We start from the raw sequence: 18,227 nt of genomic DNA, 5'->3' as shown, positions 1-18,227 counted from the left end.
TCTGTCCAGAAACAGCAGACTCCTCAACATTGGACAGCTTCTGTCTTGACTATTTTGTATGTTTGTTAATTTGGGTCTGAAATAATGTGTCAAAGCCAAAGTCTCACATTAACACAAACCAGCTCACTAATGGAGGCAGTGGCTTTTTGGGTAAGATCATTGTTTTGTAAAGGGATACTGATGGGTATGAAACATACTTCAGGGCTTCAGTTCAAGTAAAGTGTTAACATTTGTCTAAATATAGCATAGAATTAGACAAATTCAATTGTACAGGTGGGACTTTTTCAGGTGGAAAATGAGTGTAAAGTCGCAGCCTTCCACACACTCATATGGTTTTGAATAGGTGTGTTGTAGTTCTCTTTTCTGAGGGGATGTCCCTGAACACACATGCTGCACACATGTACACCTCCTTTTTCAGCCTCATGCCAGCTTTTTTAACACTTTCTAGAATCATTAGAAGTAGAAGTAGTTAGGAAGTTTATACACTTTTTTTCCCCTCAACTTTATTAATCAAGTTCTGGCTATACATTCTCAAGATTTCCATAGAGAAACACGTTTTTTCCAGACTGAGCATCAACATCAAACTTATATATATATATGTATATATATATATATATATATATATATATATATATATATATATATATATATATATATATATATATATATATATATATATACACACACACACACATTAAAATGAAATGTAATAAATTGCAAAAATAAAGTTAGTGATCTAATCAGGCATCAACACATTCAAATTTTCACATACAATCAAGGCTTGTTTGGTTCTTACATATTTCAGTGTTTTTTTAAGTTTGTTATTTCATTTATATAAATTGAGAACTGTGGGTGGCTCTTCATGAATCTACATCTGTGGATAAATTGTTTGGCAATAATAATTAAAGTGTTTTTTCATGATTTCTCATTTTTTGTTTGTCATTATAACTCCAAATTTAATGTCTTTATACTCCAGCTTGGGCGACTGACTGTCCTTTTCACATGTCCAGTCTTGAAATGCCGTCCAAAAAGTAGGAAATTACATTTTGTTCTGATGATGGTGGTCGAGAACAGTGTCAAACAGCCTCCATTAGAATTTTCCTGTTGTTAGTCACCACTCCCCGCCCACACATCACCATCAGCCTCTCTCATTGTAGCCAGACTTAAATACAAGTATCTCTTTTACAGCTTCATGCTCGCTTCTCATAATAGTGAAATGAACTCCATCCTCCAGCCAGAGTCACCCTAAATGCTGGAACCATCCCCCAGCCTCTCTGGTTTTAAACCTGCTTGAGGGTCTTTAGAGAATGTAGGGATATAGTAACCCTTTGAGGAGGAATTTAACACCAGCCTTGCAGCATTTCACCAGCCTCTGCGGTCAGAGGTCAGGAGAAGTGTGTTCTGTTGCACCTGTAGATACTGACACCTCTGTCTCGTGTCTACACACCTGCACATCACTGCATTAAATATATGAAGTTAAATCGCAGGGAAAATCGGCCATCGGGAAAAACACGGTTTCTAATGTTTGTTACCCTTGTGCAGTGATAAAGCTCAATCTTCATCGTTACCCTGAGCCATGATCAATAAACCCTCATAGACTCCGCTGATGTCAGCTGGAAGGTGGCTTAGTGTGAAAGGCTGTAAGGACTCCAAGTGGTAAAAGATAGATTTCCTTTATTGTCATTGTACAGAAAATACAGTGAAATTCAAAGGCCAAGGTAAAATGGAACACATCTAATAACAAGTGAATCCAGGCACAACAAACCCCTCCCCTCGCACATATTTCGCCCATTATAAGTAAATGGAAAGATTTTAAAAATTTGCAAAAAATTTGAACTTTAACCTACTATTCCCAAAATGTAATGAGATCCATTCTGGGTCGCTGGCAATCTATAAACCCAATTTGGTATGAATTCAACCTATAGTTTTGCTGCTATAGACATGTGACATTTCACTTATTGTAAGTAAATGGGAAAAAAAAAAAGATTTAAAAAATTAATAAAAAATTGTAACTTTGACCTACTTTTCCCAAAATGTGAGGACATCTATTCTGCATCATTGGCAATATATAAACCAAATTTGGTATGAATTCACCGAATAGTTTTGCTGTTACAGACATGTGACATTTTGCCCATTGTAAGTAAATGGGGGGAAAAAAGATTTAAAAAATTCATTAAAAATTGTAACTTTGACCTACTTTTCCCAAAATATGAGGACATCTATTCTGCATCACTGGCAATATATAAACCAAATTTGGTATGAATTCACCCAATTGTTTTGTTTCTACAGACATTTGAAATTTCATCCATTACAAGTAAATAGTGAAAAAAAAAGATTTAAAAAATTCATTAAAAATTGTAACTTTGACCTTCTTTTCCTAAAATGTAATTATATCTATTCTGGGTCATTGGCAATCTATAAACCCAATTTGGTATGAATTCAACCAATAGTTTTGCTGCTGGAGTGTTGATAAACAAACAAACAAACAAACAAACAAACAAACAAACAAATCGAACCAAAAACAATTCCCCTTGACTCCCCTTCAGGGGACGGGGTAATAAATATTTAAATAAATAGCAGTAAAAATAGAAAAATATAACAACTCACTTGCACATACACATCTATGCATCCTCAATCATAACCTTTTTGCACAATATTGCACATGTTGCAGTTTGTACATATGATTCAGTTTCCCAGGAAATGTGAATCCAGCATTTGCATGGACTTGTGTTTAATATTGTGATGCCTTTTGAGTAAAAACTGTTCAGCAGTCTGGTGGTTGTGGTTTGAACTGTATGATAACACCTACCTAAGGGTAGGAGTTCAAACAGATGATAGACTGGGTGGGATGGGTCCTGCAGAACGTTCATTATTTTATGGAAGTGAAAATGTCCTCCAGTGTGTGGGTTATTGTTTGTGCTGCCTTGATCGCTCTCTGCAGGGCTTTTTTTTTCCTGCCGTCTAGCCGCTGTTATACCACACATGCATGCCATAAGTAAGAATACTTTCCATTGAACAGAGGTAAAAAGACAGCAGCAGTGGACAGCTGATGTGAAAGACTGAGACAGACAGACAGACAGACAGACAGACAGATAGACAGACAGACAGACAGACAGACAGACAGACAGACAGACAGACAGACAGACAGACAGATAGATAGATAGATAGATAGATAGATAGATAGATAGATAGATAGATAGATAGATAGATAGATAGATAGATAGATAGATAGATAGATAGATAGATAGATAGATAGATAGATAGATGTACTTTATTTATTCCAGGAATATTCTGGGAAATTACAGTGTTGCAGCAGCATGACACACATACAATAATAGGTACCACAGCAAACACGAGTAAAAAAGAAGTACGGCACAAGAGCAAACACTATACACTAAAAAAAATATAATAAATCCAAAGTATAAAAAGATCTGGGTAGAATCTGGCAATAACTGTAATGTGCTAAAATAGAACTGTATGGAATAGTGCTACACTTTTAGTCACATGACATTACCTTGATGACATAAACACATATGATTAGCTTTATGAATCTATGAATCTGCCTCAAAGTCCTCAAAGTCTGTGATGGTAGACACAGGAAGTGAGTAACTAAGTGTATTTTACTGCCCCCCCCCCAAAAAAAAAAAGAAAAAAAAAAGGGGAGGCAAAGGTTATTGTTTTTGGTTCGGTTTGTTTCTTTGTTTGTTTCTTAACACTCTAGCAGCAAAACTATAGGTTAAATTTATACCAAATTTGGTTTATAGATTGCCAGTGACCCAAAACAGATGTGATTACATGTTGGGAAAAGAAGGTAAAAGTTAACATTTTTTTGTGAATTTTAAAATTCTCCTTTTTTTCTCCCATTTACTTATAATGGGTGAGATTTCAAATGTCTATAAAAGCCTCAATTTTGTTTCAATATACTTCAGACTTGGCACATATATAGAGGCAATTGATATACTGACATCAGCACATGCATAGACATGATGACATCAGCAGGATCGATACCAAAATAAGATACAGGGTGACACAAGAAAACGGGAACTTTTTAACAATCCAATAAAACCAAGAGTGATGGAAGAAAAATATTTTATTCATAGTAATTGAAACCTTAAAACATGCCATTTAAGAAACAATGATTGAATTTCCATTTTTTAAAAATTACTTCCTGTAGATGGCGTCCTCCTGTACGAATGCATTCTTGAAATCTGCTGTTGAGATTCCTCATTGATCGCTGCAACATCTCAGCTGGGATACTGTGAATTTCATCCTGAATTCTCTGTTTTAACTCATCCAGAGTTCTTGGTCGAGTCGTGTACACTTTACTCTTGAGATAGCCCCACAAGAAAAAATCACAAACAGACAAATCTGGTGATCTAGGGAGCCAGGAGTACGAGCACTTCTTGGTCGTCCTGTTGGTTTCTTCTTTAGGGCAGATCCAGTCTCTTCAAAGTTATTAATCCAACATTTTATCGCATGTTTTGATGGAACAGCACCATGACATCCTAAGCTGTAAAAACGTCGGAACTCCCTCTGCGCAGCTGTCAAACTGTCACCGTTTTTATAAAACATTTTTATGGCTAACGCACACTGTTGCCCGTTCCACTGATCCATGGTTACTAAAATGGTGGTGTGTTTACTTGCTCAAGGTCACTGTCTCGCAGTGCTGCCACGTGCTCATGTCTGCCAATACGCACTTCAAAAATTCCTGTTTTTTTTGGTTCACCCTGTATAATACATGTGAGGGGTGGGGTTTGTTGTTCTTGGTTTATTTATGTGGCTGTGTTTATCAGTTTACTTTTCTGTCCTGTTAGGTCTGCTGTCCATCACCGATAGGAGACAAAAGTTATCAAAGGGATAATAAAGCACTGCCAAACTATCAACCACTTTCCAGAACCCGAACACCTGGACGCCCTGTGACCTGACCTGAGAGTCTTGGATTTCACAGAAATAACACTTTTGCCACAGTGAGACCTTTAGGTTAGCTTCATTTTTTACAGCTAGTGCCACAGATGGTGACAGTGTAGGAGCTATTTGTCAGTTTAGTTTTTTGTTTAAAGTTAATTTACCTTTTTTGTTTACTAACTTAGTATTTTTTTTTTTTTTGCTAATTGTTTATTTTTTGTTTATTTTTTGTTTGTTTAATATTTAGAATATATCTTTTGATTTTTATAGTTATTGTTTTCATTCTTTGGTATTTAGCACCTTTTTGTTTTGTGTTTTCTTATTGGTTTAGACCGTGGGCACCTGGGTATAAATAGGGAGCACAAAGTTAGACCAGCATGCACCTGGGTGGGCCTATGGTTTTTTACCAGACGATCAGACAGTCAGACAGGATGAGCAGGAGAGACAGCACAAAAGGCGTTAGTTGTTGTTTGCCTGCAAAATCTTGAAAATAAACCACTTGAACTACATCTATGATATAGACATTGTATTTTTGACTGCGTAAACCACAAACCCATGGTGCATCAAGTGGTTATTTGAGTTACGTTAAAGTCTTAAGTTCAGTCACCTTTAAATTGATTTAATTTTGATGACAAATAGCTGCTACAGACAGTATGCACTGATGAAGTTTCATTCTTGTATTCTGGGTCACCGGCAATCTATAAACCCAATTTGGTATGAATTCAACCACTAGTTTTGCTGCTAGAGTGTTAACAAACAAACTAAGAAACAAACCAAAAACAATACCCCTTGCCTCCCCTTTGGGGGGTGGGGTAATAAAAACTCCAGTGTGTTGGTGTGAGAATACCTCATCTGAAATCTGCAGGGTTAGACATGAATACACTCATTGGGTTTTCAATATTGTCACTATTTAACATTCTTTCCATGTCTAAATTCACCACCCCCACCATAAGGCAGATTTGCAGATTCGAGGCAGCTGCATTGCCTCTCACCAGTCAAAAAACAAAATGATATTAAAAAACATAAACATACATCAAATAAAATGAGTTCTTGCTGTCTGCAAAACAATTGTTTGCATAATCAAAATACAGGAAGAGGAAGAGATTTAAAAGATAGAGTGTTGTTTCATTGAAAAAGCTTACAATGCTTTTCTGAAAAATGTAACCAGGTGTGAAGTTTTTTAATGTGGTTGAAACTGTGGTATATAATCCCCCTGTCCCCTTCAGTGAGTGTGAATATGTAGATTCATGTTGAAATTTGTACAAACCAAACACTCATGGGACAATTCTAGGAGTGAAGTCAATATTTTTTCATATGCATATATTTATATACATGCATGTACAATACGTGCAATGTTCCTTATGTTCATAGATATACATGTGAAAGTTTGGATTGGATTCTATTTGTTTGTAGTATGCATGTATGTGTGAGAGCATGTGGGTGTATAGTCGTTTCACACCTCCTCACAGGAAGTACCTCAGTGTGAATCCAACAAACACTGACATTTCTCCCCAGCTGCTCTAACCCACTGAACAGAGATGATATTTATTAAAGTTGCCCCTTGAGCTGATTCAAACTGATGCTGAAGAGGTCAAACATGAGAGCTGGGCTCCTGTGGATGCTGCTGGTGTGTTTGAGTGATGAACAAGTCAGTCCTCAAAACTGCAAAGGTAAGATGAGGAAACTTCCACTTGGTCCAGATTCAGTGCAGGAATAGCTGACATTGTTGTTTAACCATTGTGACGACTTTCAGAATGACTGGAAAGACATGATTTAAAACCAGACACAATTGTTAGGAAATAAATCTAGAAGTTAGCTATCACTGCAAAATGAATGAGGTCCATTGATGCACAGTAGTTGTATTTAATTCTCATGATCTGCACCGTCAATACTGTAAAGAAAATACAGCAAAACATAAAACAAAGTTCAGGTAGTCAGAGTTGGAGAAGTAGAGCACATATATAAAACGTCACTTTTTCATGTATCACAACATCAAGCCACATTTTCATAACCACAGCAATTTTACATCGTTTCCAACAGTTTCTAAGTTATCTTCATGTTAATGTTAAAAATAAGACATAATAAAGTTAGTGACAACATTGAAATCTTTCTGAAAATATAAATTTTTTTGAATATATATATTTGTAGCGCCCATAAAGATTTGTCATAAAGTAAATATCAAGCCAATTAAGCCTGCATATTGACACAACAAAACAAAATTACTTATAGAATCTGTGTCGGAGATTTAATTTACAATGATATAACATAAGCTAACCTGTCCAAAAAAAATCTGTAAAATGATAACTACCGTCATCTTATGTATCTGGGACGATGCCATCACTGAGAGAACATGCAAAGAGAACAAACCCACACCTGCAAGATTAATATAGACATCTAAGATCAACAAAATGCATTTGAAGGAAAAATGAGATGAGACTGTGAAACTGTAACCCATTCTGGTGGTTTTCAATATCTGTTCCAATTAATAACCTCCATCAATGTTTGGGTAATAAAGTCACCTGTACTCTAAAAAGTTGACCTTCTTTTATAGCTATCTTCTCTTAAATATAGTAAATTATTTTTGTTTTTTATATAACAAGTGAAAAAAGTTAGAAAAGTTAGAGTTAGTTTAAATAGATAGTTAAAGTTAGAAACTGCCAAGTTGAAATAAACTGTTTTTCTCACTTCTATGTACCTCTATACGTTTTTTAACATATATTTATTTGAATTTTGAACGTTAGAATCACAATACATTGATACGAAGTGAACATAGACAATACAATATGAACTATAGTAACCCCAGTCCCAACTCCCCAGCCCCACATTTCATCTATCAAGGTTTACAAAGAGGAGAAAGTAAATACATAAATAAATAAAAATGAAGAACTTAAATATACACAAAATTACAAAATTAAATGCATAGCACAGTACCATTTAAATGTGTTCAGACAGCAGATCGACACTACTCACGGGATTGTAGAGCCATTGTAGAGCATAGCATACAATTATTATCGCAATACACCCAATGGAAGAAACAGTTATAGCACAAAAAGTGCTGGGTTAATCAAATTTACACTGAGTGCCCTTACAGCAGTATTTTTCAACTTTGGGGTCATAACCACACATGGGGTCACCTGGGATTCAAATGGAGTCACCTGAAATTTCTTGTAATTGATTAAAAAAAAAATTACTAACAGAAAATATTTTTTGATGCTTCAATATATATTTCATTATAATTAAAACACCACACACATTTCCTAATAAAAATCAAGTTCAAATAAAATGCAGGATATAATATCTGAGAGGACATATGTTGATTGACCCGATCATTTGACTGCATGCATTACTACGCTTCAACCTGCACGGACACAGTCACAGTCAGAAAACCAGACCGAACAGAGAATGGAAAAATTTCTTGGCCCGCCTGGACCCGCCAAGACATCTCCAAGAGAAACTGAGAAACAGACACCAAAAAGGGGCATTATATACATTATATAGCCTAAATGTCATCTAAAATTAACGTTTATTTGTAACATAGTATAATAAACTATTACATGATCAAAAACAAATTAATTTTAGCAAAAAAACATCTCCGTTTCGAATGTCTGAGGTCGCCAGAAATTTGTGATGTAAAATGGGGTCACAAGCCAAAAATGGTCGGAAACCACCGCCTTAGAGGAAGTGTTAGGAGGTTGTTACAGGGTCAAGAGTATGTTTCAGATCAGTGTCTTCAAGAAACTTTAAGAAGTACCTCTATAATTACTGCGCATTACATTTCCCATTAGAACATGTTCTGAATGATACTGTCTTTGGATTCCATCCCACTCAAGTATTCAGATGTCTTAGTGCTACTCTGTGAAAATACTTTGTATTATCAACAAAATGTATCTGAAGGATTTCAAGTAATCAGTGCTGTGATGCCTGCCCGTAATGTTTTTGGATGAACTCACTGCTGCATTAATGTGTACGTTGCATTTTAAGACTGTAGATGTTTAATGTTGAACTCATTGGAAATACAGGATGTCCATAAAGTCTCTTTACAATTTAACACATTTGTTACAAAAGCAAATGAAAGGACAAATATGTGGAAATTATCACAAAATGAAAAGTATATATTGATTTTTTTTGCCTCATTCATACACCTGTATATGGGCACCATTAGTTACACAAAGCACATCAAAATGGTTCTGGATTTCTTCCCATGTTTGCCGTCCACTCCTTCCTTTATCCAAAACGGTCCCTGTCTTCATAAATTTCTTGTTCCATGAATGAAGTGAAGGATGTAACGGTGGATATTTTTCATACTTAATCCTGTAGTTTCCCTGAGCCTGTTTCAATAAACCACGATAAACATTGTGCCTTTTCTTTTTTTTTTTAACCTTTATTGAAGCGGCACCAAGTGACATTATGTACAGTATTACAGAATATTTATATTACATCATCATAATGTGTGTGTGTGGCGGGGGGGGGGGCGGGGGTGTTAAGATATATGGCATGTAATATACAAAGGAAACGCATGTCAGTCAGTAGTAAAGATCAATGTCCTGTCCTGGTTGTGTAAATGTTCTGTGTGTAGCGTAGTGTGTAAGATGTGTACGTGGTGTGACTGTTGTGATGTGGGCTTCTCAAGAAGAAAAAAATTCAAAAAAGTAGAAATGATGATAATAAAATAATAAATACAAATCAAATTAAGTCAAATCAAATCAAATAAAGAAAAGGAAATAAATAAAAGAAAATAAAAGTCAGGGATATGACCAAATACAATCATTAGGTAGCTGAAGGTGAGTGAGATGAGGAGAAAGGAAAAGGAGATAGATAGATAGATAGATAGATAGATAGATAGATAGATAGATAGATAGATAGATAGATAGATAGATAGATAGATAGATAGATAGATAGATAGATAGATAGATAGATAGATAGATAGATAGATAGATAGATAGATAGATAGATAGATAGATAGATAGATAGATAGATAGATAGATAGATAGATAGATAGATAGATAGATAGATAGTGTGCCTTTTCTTGATGAGTAGTCATTTTTTAGGAGCTTATTTAACAGAACCTAAGGGTACCTGAAATACACAAATGCAATGGGATTATGAAAAACTTTGATAACCACTGAGTACATAGAACAAATCTGATTAACATAACTCATCATCTGCTTCTGAAATACAAAGATGAGACTTTGTGGACACCCTGTACTTTATGAACTGCTGTGTAGTTTAATTAACAGCATTAATTCATATTATTTTAGATCATTGTTTGTTTGTGGCATTACCGTCCTGTGAGAATTGTGTATCTCTAGAAAGTCAAAACTGCATGACCACAGAAAAACAGGCCTGTTTTCAACTCTCAGCAAATCCAAGAGGGTGTTAACGACATTATTTAGACTAAGGAGGGGACTATTCTCAGCTCATAAAGGAAGCACATCCTCCAGTTTATTGCAGACATTAAGAGTCATTAGTGATGTGGAAAAACAACAGAAATTATAACCACAGCAGAGTAAAGTACAATGGATATCCTTCATAGTAAGAGTTTGTTCTGAAGTACAGCACTTGAGGGAAAGTACTTCAGTTTAATCCCAGCACTGTTTAATCCTACAGTTACTGATTTGCGTCATTCTTTGTATAATGCTAAATAAAAGGGAATTGTAGACATTAATTTGCTTCTAAACAAAAAATCTCTAGAAAAGCACAGATTACAAAATTTTAATATAAAATTCAAGAAATAAATATAAACTGTTTTAGCGTCCACTAGTTAAATGTCTTTTCAGCACATAGTTAAGGAAATGTCCTCAGTGCAAATACATGTTTAATATCTTAACCTCCTACGACCCAGCTATGGGTTTTCTGTACACATTTGTGGACAAGAGTTTCACAACTTTACACAAAAAAAGAAAAGAAAAAAAACTGTCCATTTCATAAAAATTTTAAAAACTGCATCTCAAAAAACTGTTGCACCATGATGTTTCCAATATAGGCACTTATTTAATAAAAAACAAAAAAAGCTTGTACTTTGCTGACATTTCCAGGGTCTTAGGAGGTGATGTACACAATGATACACACATTCTTGACATTTTCATAACCAGTCCACATGTGTCATTCCTCTCTGTCTGTGTGTCAGATGTTACTCTGGTCACAGTGTCAAAACTGAGTAACATGTCCGTCTCCTGTCCACCTGTACTGGACAATGTCTCAGAGCTGAGGTACGTGCTCTTCTTCGAGAGGAAACGTATCAACCAAATAAAGCTGATTAAGGTTAGTGTCTGTGTATATTCCAATTAATGCATACTGTTTTCTTTATTGTGTGTGCCATTGCTGTAAAGTGTTCTTTTCCTCTGTACATGTGAAAAAACAACCCAATATCAAGTACATCAATGTAAAGTGCCTAAAATGCTGTACAAAGACAGAGTAAAAATACAAAATATGATAAAACTAGTGACAGGTGGTGCCAGACACAACAAACCTTACAACTTGCAGGTATTGTAGCTTATTTTGGTTTGGATCCAGCTGATGTCATCCTGTCTATGCATGTGGTGATGTCAGCTTATCAACTGCCTCTATATATGTGCCAAGTCTGAAGTAAATTGAAACAAAATTGATGTTTTTATAGACATGTGAAAAACATTTGAAAAAAAAAGAAAGAAAAAATTCATAAAAAATTGGAACTTTGATCTACTTTCCCAAAATACCATGAGATCTATTCTGAGTCACTGGCAATCTATAAACCTAATTTGGTATGAATTCATCCAATAGTTTTGCTGCTACAGACATATGAAATTTTGTCCATTATAAGTAAATGGGGGGGTTTCAAAAATTCAGAAAAAATGTGAACATTGACCTACTTTTCCCAAAATGTACTGACATCTATTCTGAGTCACTGGCAATCTATAAACCCAATGTGGTATGAATTCAACCAACAGTTTTGCTGCTAGAGCACAGGTGTCAAACATATGGCCCGGGGGCCAAAACCTGCCCCGTAGCATGAATTTGTGAAATGCAAAAATTATACTCAAGATATGAACAGTCAATGGTTTTACTTTAGGGTCCATAAAAAGCCCTACTTTAGTCTCAGGTGGGTCAGATAAGTAAAACACTACCATAAAAACCTACAAATAATGACAATTTTGCCTCTGTTTTAGTGTAAAATGTGAAATGTGAAATTACATGAAAATGTGTAAATTTACAAACTAGCTTTTCACAAAAAATATGAAAAACTAGAAATGTCTTAAGAAAAGTAAGTGCAATTTGACTAATTTTCTGCCAGTGACTAAAAAATTTTGTAAATTTGCAGATCCGTTGTGATCTGTAAGTTGTAAAGCACATTTACAAATGATAAGCAGAGGCAGAATAGAGTTAAAATTGCACTTATTTTTCTGAATAAATTTAAGTTTTTTCATGGTTGTTCATGTTATTCATATTTTTAAAAGGACAGTTTATAGATGTAAACGTTTCCATGTTTTACTTTTTTCACTATAAAACATATTGAAATGTTTGTTGTTGGCATTATTTATATATTATTATGTTATTAATTCACTAGTCTGGCCCACTTCAGCTCATACTGGGGTGAATGTGGCCCCTGAACTACAAACAACAAACAAACCGAACCAATAACCAAACAAACAAACAAACAAACAAACAAACAAACAAACAAACAAACAAACAAACAAACACGCAAGCAAGCAAACAAACAAACCGAACCAAAAACCAAATCCCTTGCCTCCCCTTCAGAGGGTGGGGTAATAAGAGGATAAATAGTATTTGCAAACACAACCACTATCTACACATTATTAACCTACTTTTGGATGTTCCTTTTTGCTGAGCTTTACTGACTAGCAAAGCCACATCAGGAAGCCACAAAATCACACATTCACAATATGTTTGCACTGCACTAAAGTCTCATGCAGACGGTAGTTTCAGACAAAATCTTAGAAGCAAAAAACTATGTGGGGTGACACAACAGCTGTAGTGAAATCCACAGGCTGTGGACAGTACACTCTGACTGACCACTGGGTGGCAGTGCCAGCTGGATTTTAGGACCAGCTTTAGTCTATACAGAACTGTTGAATACAGTTTTTACTGACCCACTCTGGTTGAAGTTTGCACCTTGCTGCTGAAGCGCAGAAGTGTAGTAAGAATGCGGTCAGTACACTGTGTTAAGTGTGAATATGCAACCTATGTAAACTATGGTGCATTGGTCTGCATTACCCACAATCTGATGTGTGACACTGGATGAAAAAACAAAGGTCTGCAACTACAGGAGATATAAATATACTTTCACAAAAGCACTGGCTGCTTTTTAACATCAGCACACCAAACACACCCAGGTTGATACCTGAGGTGTTTAATTTTAATTCTGTGAGTATATGCAAACATCATTCTCCCTGACAGGCCCTTTTTTATCCCAAAATTACAGTGTGAAGCAGTAGAAAGAAGTGTATATCACATAATAATATATATCTATATTTCTCTCTCTCTCTCTCTCTCTCTATGCAGAAAGGTCATTCTGGAGACAGTTTGTTCTCTGGTGTGTTTGAAGTCATAGCCAACAGTAGTGGGGTGTATGTCTGCCAAAGAGAGGTGCTTGAACCTCCACCATATCGTGAAGAGTGTTACAGCATGGAGGTGATGATAAAAGGTATAAACTCATATATAAACACACCCCATATGATGTTCAATTATATTACACTACTAAACAGGAAATGTAAAAAACAAAACAAAACAAAACTTTTATTTATTTATTTATTTATTTATTTATTTATTTATTTATTTCGAACATGCAAAGAAACAAAGTAAAACAAAACAAAGCAAATTAAGACAAAAACAAAATAACATTTAAACGGACAGAATCTATTTTCAAGTACATACAAGTCTGAACATTGCATGGACGAAAAGGAGTAGGAAGAAGTATAAACTTATTTAATCTGACCCCTCAGTGCTTTTACACCTCTATCATTAACTTAATACAAGAATCAATCAATACCATTTTCCTGATTTTAGCACCGAACCACAACAATCCATCTTCTCAAGCATGTTTTTCAACAGAAAGGTAATAACAGGTTGTCTTAATATGATGTTCCTGCTCATACTGAATAGATTTAACCAATAACAAACAAAAACAATTATTTGCATAATATTGCAGTAGATGTATAAGACAGTTTGCTCTCCGGTTTGTTTGAAGTCACAGCCAACAGGAGTGGGGTGTATGTCTGCAAAAGAGAGGTGCTTTATCCTCTATTGTACCATGAAGAGTGTCACACCATGGAGGTGATGATACCAGGTATAAACTCACATATAAACACACCCCACACGATGTTAAATTATTTTACACTACCAAACAGGAAATGTAAAAAAAAATCTTCTCAAGCATAATTTTTTCCACCAGAAAAGTAATAATAGTTTGTCTTAATATGATTAAGACAATTATTATACTGAACAGATTTAACCAATAACAAGGAAAAACAAGTATTAGCATAATATTGCAGTAGATGAATAAGACAGTTTTCTTTATTTTAACCATGAGACCATTTGCTAAATTTTGTTTTCTGTAGAATATCAGTCCTCATTTACTAAGGGTTTTTGCAAGAACAGTTTGATTTCTTGGCTTTTATCTTCATTCATTCTAATTTCAATGCTTTATTAATGGAAATAAATAAGACACACAAGATTTCTGTGACTATTTGTGAGATGTTGTTAGATTTTTTTAAGCATATAAACTTCATAAGGGAAAAAAGAAGAGGAAAAAAAAAAACAGAGAACCAAAATAAAATTAACAAAGTAAAACAAATTATGAAAAATAAAGTACAGATAACATAAATTACAATGTTATAACTGTAAAACTCGAAAGAAAGAAAGAAAGAAAGAAAGAAAGAAAGAAAGAAAGAAAGAAAGAAAGAAAGAAAGAAAGAAAGAAAGAAAGAAAGAGGTTAATAGAAGCAGATTGTCATAAGAATATGAAATGAAAGGTTGTTACTTCAAACTAAAACAGTTATTAACGCATATTAGATTTATTTTTAGGCATAAAAATTCATTCCTTCTGTGGTTTGTCCAAAAACGTTCTGCATCTTCAACATGCAGCTGATACCTTTGATGGTGAGGTGTATGTGGTAGCATGTGGGAGTTTGTTGTGATGGTTTTCAGTGATTATACGATATGATGACCCTGGTTACCACCTACATGATTTCACTGTGGATCCATAACCTGAATCCCACTGCAGTGTTAGTGAAGTGTTCATCCAATTAAAATGTATAAGCAACAACGAAAAAAATAAAAATAAAAATAATAAGAAAACAAAACTATGTCAGTGGTGAATGAGGCCCAATAACTATAATAAACTATAAGACAGTTTTTGAGCTGTTTCTGGGTGTTGTGTAAAGAACGTGCCCCTGTGTCTGTACAAAAAACATTAAATATACTTTACATATATACACTTTAAAGGCTGTTTTTTTCTGCCAGAGTAAGAGGTTAGAATGATGATAAATATTTCAGAAGTGTAGAGGCAGAACATTTAAAGAATTATTTTTAAATTATGTAAAAACAACATATTTGGCATTTTAGGTGAAATTATATACAAAATGAATTTCAACAACAAAATCAAAATATTAGCAATGAAACATCTGAACTGAATAGTGTATCAGTACTTTTCTCTATATTGAATATATCATATGTGTGTATGAGTCAGTGTATTGTGCTACTTTTGTGTCAGTTCTCAAAAGAATTTCTCTCTATATTTAATCTTTCTCACGGATTTATCACCATTTACTATAATATTATCCTCTGTATTTTGTGTTTTCTCAGTGATAACTGGCTATTTTCCTACAGGGTTCCCACTCTTTCCTTGAAATTATTTTCCAGGACTTTTCCAGGACATTTTCAGCCTCTACTGAGACAAATTATCACGTCATACACTAATCCATTCCCCCTCATTCTTTGGAAGTGTTCTTGTCTACAGTTGTAACTTGCATCTACCCAGATAGTTTCTATGTTTATTTCTCAGACATTTGATGTGCAGTCTATGGCTATAATTTATCTATGAAAAATAATTATAACAAATAAAGAATAATGCCAACACACCCACAGATTACAGCGTAGCACTTCATTAGCATGACAAACTGGAGTTACAATGTTCAACTGAACAATTCCCAACTCAACTTTTTTTTCTCTCTTACTTTCTCTCATTCACTTCCTCTAAAAATATATATTTTCAATAAATCACTGAAAAACATTTTTTTTTGTTTTATCTCAGTTTAGGCCAGTGTTTCTCAAACTGTGGGGTGGGCCCCCCAGGGGAGCATGAATGTTTGCCAGGGGCGACATTGGATCACTCCTGGGTGTTCTTTTTTTTTTTTTCTTCAGGTTAGAACATGTAGCAGGTGGAACTAATGTTTTAGCATTGGAGCATCCCGGACTCGTTTTAGGGACACACAACAAACAAATCTCCTGCCATGGTGATCTGTGACTAGACTAGACAAAGACTTCAGCTTTGGAGAATGGACAAGGATTGGACTGGAAAAAAAAAACGTGCACGCGTTTCTGTTTTTGCACAGTTTGCACTTGAATGTTCTGAGATGTGCAATCTAAACAGGTTCATTGCAGCCACTGATATTGTTAAAATGTTCATCTTTGTTACCAAAATTTGGTTGATATTCTAAAAAAAAAGTAACTTTATTGTCATAGTTGTAAGATAATTGCACATTTCCTATTTTTATTTGGAAAAACGAAGTCTCAGGGAGCAGTCTTGTTGAATTTATTTGTATTGTTCAAGCAAAAATCTGAGTTATTTTTAATTTGAACAAAAAAATTATTAAAGAAAAATTTTTAAAAAATTAAAAATTAAAAAAATTAAAGCAAAAAGTATTGTTACAATATTGTTCAATAAAAGTTAGAATTACACCACTGTTACAATGTTGTTGGGGTTGAAGGGGTCCTGGAGATTTTTTGTCCTACAAAGGGGGGCCCGACAGAAAAAAATTGATTAAATAAATAATTTTCCAGGATAACTTAACTATTTCTAGGACATTTGATCTTTTTTTCTCATTTTCTATGTTTTCCATGACTGGAAAATCAGTCAATCATTTTCCAGGTTTTCCAGGACACGTGGAACCCTGTCCTATATTTGACTTGCTGATCATATAGATCTTCATAAAAGCTAAGATTAAAGGTGAGGGTGATTATATCAAAAATAAAGAAAACTGAAGAAGAAAATTACTTTTTTTTTTTAGCAAAGATATCAATAACTGAACGTAAAATCAAGCGTCTCCAACCACTGTCTTTTGTCAAACTCCATGGTGAATTAATGTTGTAGAGGATGATGGTGTTTCCATGTTCACTATGGAGCCTCTGAACGTCCAAATGGGTCAAATCTGATGACCGTGAAAAGCTACAAACTACATTTTAAGTGAATTTTTTCAAAGTATTGATAGGTTTAGTGGTTCAGAAGTTATTAAACAGTTTAGATCAGTAAATGATTTTGTATCCTTAAGGGTTCATATTATTTAAATGAATATTTTTGGTTATGTTTGCTCTGATTGACAGAAGCACAGCCTTTGCCACTGGTCAACGGGACAGTCCTAAACACCGATGTCAGCTGTTCTCCATCAATCCCAGAGATGATCTGGTGGGCAGCATCTGGTGTCGTGTTACTCTACAGCCTGTTGGTCCAAGCCATCGCTATAGTTTTATGGGTAAATATGAGTAGATGTGATGTCTTTGGTACAGTCAGAAGAAATAACATTACTCATGTAACAGCTACATTTTTTCTGTCTGTATGTTTTTGTGCACAGAGGAAGCTAAAAAAGAGAAAAGAGAATGAAGATGCAAAGATATATATGAACATAAGACCTGGACCCGTCAAAAGCTCCTGCAAAACCTGATGAAAGCTCACCACAGTTCCACTAGATCAGGGGTGTCAAACTCATTCTAGTTCAGGGGCCACATTCAGCTAAATTTGGTCTGAAATGGGCCAGTAAAATAATAACATAATAATATATAAATGTCAACTCCAAAATTTTCTCAATGTTTTAGAGTAAGTAAAATTAAACAATGAAAATGTTACTGTTAATGTCTACAAACTACCCTTTCAAACAATGTGAATAACATGATCAAACTCAAAAAATAAGTGTAATTTTAACAATATTCTGCTTCAGTTTATCATTTTCATGTGTTCAATTATAACTTACAGATCACAGTGGATCTACAAATACACAAAACATTTAATATCAGACAGAACATTGTTAAAATTGTTTGTACTTCTCTTAAGAGATTTCAGGTTGTTCATATTTGTTCAGGTTCTTCACATTTTTTGTGAAATTATAATTTAT

General features: G+C 34.6%; 1 protein-coding gene across 1 annotated transcript; it reads left to right on the top strand.

Annotated features, from left to right (window-relative positions):
• The first annotated feature begins 6,438 nt into the window (after positions 1–6,438).
• On the top strand, positions 6,439–17,903 carry LOC115412734 (uncharacterized). The gene is made up of 5 exons (XM_030125368.1): positions 6,439–6,575; positions 11,033–11,166; positions 13,405–13,546; positions 17,443–17,591; positions 17,691–17,903. Exons 1-5 carry the CDS (start codon positions 6,485–6,487, stop codon positions 17,778–17,780), a joined length of 606 nt encoding a protein of 201 aa, XP_029981228.1. The 5' UTR covers positions 6,439–6,484; the 3' UTR covers positions 17,781–17,903.
• The last annotated feature ends 324 nt before the right edge of the window (positions 17,904–18,227 follow it).

This window comes from Sphaeramia orbicularis, chromosome 21 (assembly GCF_902148855.1).
Source record: "Sphaeramia orbicularis chromosome 21, fSphaOr1.1, whole genome shotgun sequence".
NCBI classification, from domain to species: domain Eukaryota; kingdom Metazoa; phylum Chordata; class Actinopteri; order Kurtiformes; family Apogonidae; genus Sphaeramia; species Sphaeramia orbicularis.
This window is presented reverse-complemented; position numbering and strand designations above follow the sequence as displayed.